Genomic DNA, 6,162 nt, shown 5'->3' on the forward strand with positions numbered 1-6,162 from the left:
TTTGGAAGATTACGATTGTTCAATTCTTTATCAATCAGGTAAAGCTAATGTAGTGGCTGATGCTTTAAGTAGAAAGATTAGCATGGCTTGTTTGGAAGTGAAAGAAGTAAGAGAATGTGTACACATCCATTCTTGTGGGCACTTGGCCGGATTGAGAATTAAACCTGAATTTCATACCAGAATTAAGCAAAATCAAGAATTGGACCAAGAAGTTTCAAAACTCCGTACTGACACCAATTTCGTCACCAATTCACAAGGAATATTATGCTATCATGACCGTATTTGTGTGCCTAGCTCAATGAAAAAGGAAATAATGGAAAAATCACATCAGTCTCGGACCAGCATTCATCCAGGAGGATCTAAGATTTACCAAGAGATTAAAAAACACTTATGGTGGAAAGGAATGAAACGAGATATTGCAGATTTCATTTCACAATGCCTATCTTGTCAAATGATAAAGGCTGAACATCAAAGACCAGCAGGTCTTTTGAAACCACTTCCTATACAAGAATGGAAATGTGATCAAATAACTATGGACTTTGTGACCGGATTACCCTAGCTCCCAGGAGGTTTTAATAGCATATGGGTAATCGTTGATCGCTTGACCAAGTCAGCACATTTCATACCCATAATTCACAAATATGCGGTGGAAAAACTTGCTGAACTCTATCAGAAGGAAACTATACGGTTACATGGTATCCCCACTACCATAGTATCTGATAGAGATCCGAAGTTTACGTCAAGATTATGGAAAAAACTTCAGGAATGCCTTGGTACCAAATTAAATTTTAGCACAGCAGCACATCCGCAAACCGATGGTCAGTCTGAACGAACCATTCAAATATTGGAAGACATGCTTCGCGCATGTGTGCTGGATTTTGGGGAAAACATTTGCCTCTAGTTGAATTTTCATACAACAATAGTTATCAATCTTCAATAAAAATGGCCCCATATGAAGCATTATATGGAAGAAAATGTCGCTCTCCTTTTAACAAGGATATGGATGAATGGAGAGGCACAAAGAATGGACAAGAACGAGCAATCAGGCCTGACATTATACAAGAAGCTATCGACAAAATACAACTTATCAGGCAACGAATACAAACAGCTCAAAGTCGACAGAAGAGTTATGCAGATAAAAGGCGGAAAGATTTGAAATTTGAAGTCGGAGATTACGTATTACTAAAAGTATCACCAAGAAAAGGAATCAAGGGTACTGGAAAGAAGGGAAAGTTGCATCCTCGATTTGTTGGACCCTTTGAAGTGGTAGAACGAGTAGGCACAGTGGCTTATCGTCTATCTCTACCCGAAAATATCTCTGGTATACATAACGTATTCCACGTATCACAATTAAGGAAATGCAAAGTAGACTCAGCTCAATTGATTGACCACCAACAGATAGATCTAGAAGAAAATCTAACATATGAAGAACAACCTGTGAAGATTTTGGACCAAAGAATAAAGGAACTCCGTGGTCGACCAATTCAGTTGATAAAAGTCTTATGGAAAAACCACAACATTGAAGAAGCAACGTGGGAAACAGAAAAAGATATGAGATGCCAATATCCTCATTTATTCCAATAACTCCTAAATCTGGGGACCAGATTTTTAAAAAAGGAGGGGATATTGTGACACCCTAAAAACAAAGGTGCATAAATGCAGTTTTGTTAGTATAAATTTTACTATTTTCAGTTTTAAAATTTTATCATATTATTTTTCGGTACAAATTTTTTTTGTCCAAAGTATCTAGAAATATATTAAAATACATCACAATACACTTAAAAATTCGTCAAGCACTATGGGATTCTCATTCCAAAATCAAATACCCAAAATATAATAAAATATTATAATTGAGCTCAATACATATGTTAAGAAATTAAGTACAATACTTATTAATTTCAATGTAAGATAAATTATAATTAGGTGCAATACATAATTAGATACAAGAATATAACATGAAATATTCGCTATATATATACCTGGACACTTTCCAAATCCACCGAGAAGAACAAAGCCGAAGAAAGAAAGAGACAGAAAGGGAAGGATGAGGCAAGGGAAAAAGAGAAGAAAAATAGCTATACCCCTTTCCGAAAAATTCCGATAAATCACCAACTATTCACCTCATATCATAAAACAATATAGCACTGGAGGTGACGTAAAAGGATCGCTCAAAAACGAGAAAATCAAACAAAGAGATTTCGCAAAAACGGCAACGGTATCCCGTATTCAAGCTAGGTACTTTTCGCTCATTTTTCTTATATCTACACACCAAACTAGAGGTCAGCTTGAACATGAAAGTTGTACCTCTTGTTGCATAGATAAGGTACATAATGCCCGTCGTCCCAAAATATTGTCGGAACTAACATTTTCGGAATGCCAGAGTACCTTATTTAATCATACGACGATATTTAAATCTGTTATTGATCGGATAGGAATTTGAAAATACTTTCAACATAAGAATTCAAGATCATAAAAAGTTCCATATGCTGGAAAAAAACCGGCCGCGCGTTGCCGCCTGAAGGCCACTCGGCGCGTGTACTGCACGCGCCTTAACCGCCGGCGCGTGTTCTGCACGCGCAGCCGTATCGCCGATTTTCCGGCGGCCGAACGTTCCTGTTGAATTTCCCGACTTTTTGGCCAAATTTCGTAATATTTGGATATACCTTCTAATTAATATGAATTTTAGAAACTTAAGTAAAATCAACCAGGTTAAATTTTGAACAAAAAAATAATCTAAAAATGATCAGCTAGTTACTTTAAAACTCTAACATATAAATATCATTCATAATATATTTTTAGGACTTGCTCCAGCAACTCGGATTATTAATCAAGCCTAAACTATAAGTTATCAGGTGAGGAAACTAATATTCATTTTTCTATTAAAGCCTTTGGCATTTGGCTTGGAAATTTCAATAGCATTTATTTAATGTTCAAATATCATCCACAGTTCATTTCAATTACTGATATATTTTCTTGCATATTTATGAATGGATTGATATACCATTAATGAATGGAGTCATGGCCAACGGATTTCGGTCCGGAAATTGAGTCCACTGGACAACGTGGCTTCGGCCCGGAAAATGTGTCCAATGAACAATGGGTCAAAAGTCCCGAGTATATGGTTCATCTGAAAAACGCGCACCGAATATTCGGTCCGGAGAATGGTTCACCCGGCTCGTAAAAAGTGCTCAATTAGAGCTATCAATGTTAATTTATGGAATTTTCATTTATCTACTATTTCATTGCATATCATTCATAATATTTAAATTGTTATGTCTATTATTATGATGAAGTGTTATTTAAAAGCCATATACTAATTTAAACTCACTAAGTCGTCAAAGACTTAACCCTCTGTTTCTTTTCGTCTATTGTAATTTCCAGACACAGGAACCCCCGAATTGGAACAAGAGGAAAATAACTGAAGCTGAAATAAGAGCATTTGAAAGTTGGGATGATCTGTTTATAAATGAATGTTAAACTTCCGCTGTAACATAATTGTATATATGAATGTTAAACTTCCGCTGTAAAATAATTGTACATATTTGAAATAAGAATGTAAATATTTGTAGATAATCTTTAAATTATAATAGAAAATATTTAAATTTTTATCTACAATATCTTTCTAATAATAATAATGGTAAAAAATAAAATTTAGAAGTTCAATAAAGAAATATTGTAGAAAATGTGGCACTTAGTAAGGGAATAAGTATGAATTCCTAAATCGGGCGCCACAGTTGTTCACGTTTTTTCTGTATTTTCGTTCAAGGGTTGCTAGTTCTCAATGCTAAGGGCTCTCCTTGGTGTCAAGGGGTTGTCTTGGGGTTTAGAACCGTCGTTGGTTGCTGCAGGTTGAAGGGCCGAGAGAAATGTTTCAATGGGGGTGGCTCGGTTCTTGGGATAATAGCGTTCAGGGGTCATCTAGCAACGCAGAGACCTAGAAAAGCCTTAGACCATACCCTGGTGGGTCTGAGACAAGGCTTGGAAGGGTTCGGCACGTGCTGGAACCACCTGATTTAGCAGACCGCACGCGTGGAGAGGGGCTTGGGTGTGAAGACTTCGGTTTCTAATGCTCGTTTTCGTTGTACAGGCTGCATGGGGCTGGTTCCTTGGGTTTGGTATGTCCCTTAGGGTCTAGTCTAGGTCCTTGACGGCTTTGTTTGTGGCTGGTGTGAGCTGGTGCGAGCCGAGGGGTGTCAGTAGTCGGGGGATGCATCGTGGGTTTGATAAGAGAACTAGTTGAAATTTTACAACAGCGTTGGGAGCTGGTTTTCGTAAATTAGAGGCCTGGATTTTTGGGTTTTAGGACCTTTAGATGTTGTTAAGGCATGGTAAAGAGTTGGGAAAAATTCGGTTAAGTTTCGAGTCGATTCGGGTTAAAACTGGGACCCCGATTCAAATTTTAAAACGAATCGGTTAAGTTATGAAATGGGCTCGAGTTTACGTCTAGGAAGCTTATAAATATGTTTTGGTATATTTTAAGGAGTTTAGTAAGCTTCGAGTCAATTTTAGAGGTGTAGGGGTAAAACGGTAAATTTTGGATTTCCTAGTGGCAAAATGGTCATATTACACCCGAGTTGAGATTTAGGTCATTGCAGCGCCCTGAGCACAAATTTTACTATATTTTATATGTTTATGCATCATGATCACGATTTTTAAGATTTTATGAAAATATACGTTGCCTGCTTGGACTTAAAGAAAATTGCAAATGTGCATGATTTTTTTAAGTGATGAAAATGATGATGTTTTGAATGATGAAAATTAGTTGTGGCTATCGAAGTATATGTAAATGCATAAGACGTATATGTAAATGAGCCTAGGAAAAGTGGATGGGTAATCCTGTCACTGATATCCGACAGCCGCCGGGTACCACGGTTCTATGTATGATGGATACATCGTAAATGATGATGTACGATAGTCATCTCTGATGAACTGAATTCACCAATGACGAATGATGAATGATGATTAACGATGAACTGTTTTGACACGTCATGATTTTACACTACACGTTTATGTTACGCTTTTAAAGTTAATGAAACGTATGTTTAGTATGTTACTTTTCACTGCTGTGTGCCAAGTATATGTACTTGTTATTTTTGGTACATGCGTGTTGAGTCTTTAGACTCATTAGGCTTGAGTGATGCAGGTGAGTTCGATGTCGAGGGGACTGGAGGTGCAGAACTCTGAGTCGACAGACCTGGTGGGCGACACGACCCGAGGACCTCATGTTTTTCCGCACATTTACGATTTTATGTTATTGGGAGGATATGAGCATTTTATACGCTATTTTATTTTACTGTTTGATGTTAGGATTTTTACTCGTTTTTGCTCCGTTATACTTTTATTGGTAATTAATTATGATTATTTTTAAATGATATTTTTAAGTAGGATTGCATGCATCAAATTTATTAAAATGCTTAATTTCAAAATGTGATCTTTAAAAAAAAAATATTTCCGCACTTTTTAAACTACAGTTGGTATCAGAGCAAGGTTCCTGTATAGGGTTGTGCCGCCGCCAGCTTCTGCAGCTCAGTTTTCAAAACCTCAAGTCTGTAAGCTTTTATGTTTTAGATGTTTAAAATGATTTACTGTTATCACCTGCATGTTTTCATAATTTACGCTTTATGATGATCTACGACATATGTTTAACTGCTTTTACGATTTAAGGGTTTACTGTTTTAAAAACTATATTAATTACATGATGGGTTATGTTTATAAATTGGACTGCATTCAGATATGCCTCCCAGACTTGCTCCCAGTGCAGATAGGCAGGATGAGATTCCTGGAGGTGGCAGGGGACCTCCACCACCGCCGCCAGGGGACCCAGCTACCCGAGTTCTGGAGGGTATGGCTAGGCTACTGGAGCAGGTACAGCAGGCTACTAAGCCTCAAGTAGATGTTTTTGAGCAGTTCCGTCGGCTCAACCCGAAGGAATTCGGGGGTAATATTGATCCGTTCTTAGCTGAGGGATGGATTCATTCTCTAGAGTTGCACATTGAGTATCTACAGATGAGGGATGGCGACCGCGCCAAGTGCGCCATCTATATGTTTAGAGACGATGTGTCCCTGTGGTGGGAGGGAGTTGCTCATGCTGTGGACTTGGCTACCCTTACCTGGGCCATGTTCAAGGAGTTGTTTTATGGGAAATACTTTCCAGCTGACGTC

General features: G+C 37.8%; 1 protein-coding gene and 1 long non-coding RNA gene across 2 annotated transcripts; both read left to right on the forward strand.

Annotated features, from left to right (window-relative positions):
- Window positions 1-942: 942 nt before the first annotated feature.
- Window positions 943-1,584, forward strand: LOC140979040 (uncharacterized). Its single transcript, XM_073444395.1, has one exon. It carries the CDS (start codon window positions 943-945, stop codon window positions 1,582-1,584), a length of 642 nt encoding a protein of 213 aa, XP_073300496.1.
- Window positions 1,585-2,061: 477 nt separating this feature from the next.
- Window positions 2,062-3,677, forward strand: LOC140979713 (uncharacterized). Its single transcript, XR_012175796.1, has 3 exons — window positions 2,062-2,235; window positions 2,800-2,852; window positions 3,382-3,677. It is a non-coding gene; the product is annotated as an uncharacterized lncRNA (long non-coding RNA).
- Window positions 3,678-6,162: the final 2,485 nt, after the last annotated feature.

Source organism: Primulina huaijiensis, chromosome 6 (assembly GCF_012295235.1).
Source record: "Primulina huaijiensis isolate GDHJ02 chromosome 6, ASM1229523v2, whole genome shotgun sequence".
In the NCBI taxonomy this organism is placed as follows: Eukaryota; Viridiplantae; Streptophyta; class Magnoliopsida; order Lamiales; family Gesneriaceae; genus Primulina; species Primulina huaijiensis.

What these genes read in the sequence shown, in the direction of transcription:
- LOC140979040 (XM_073444395.1), top strand. Translation starts at nt 943, where the DNA reads ATGGCCCCATATGAAGCATTATATGGAAGAAAATGTCGCTCTCCTTTT.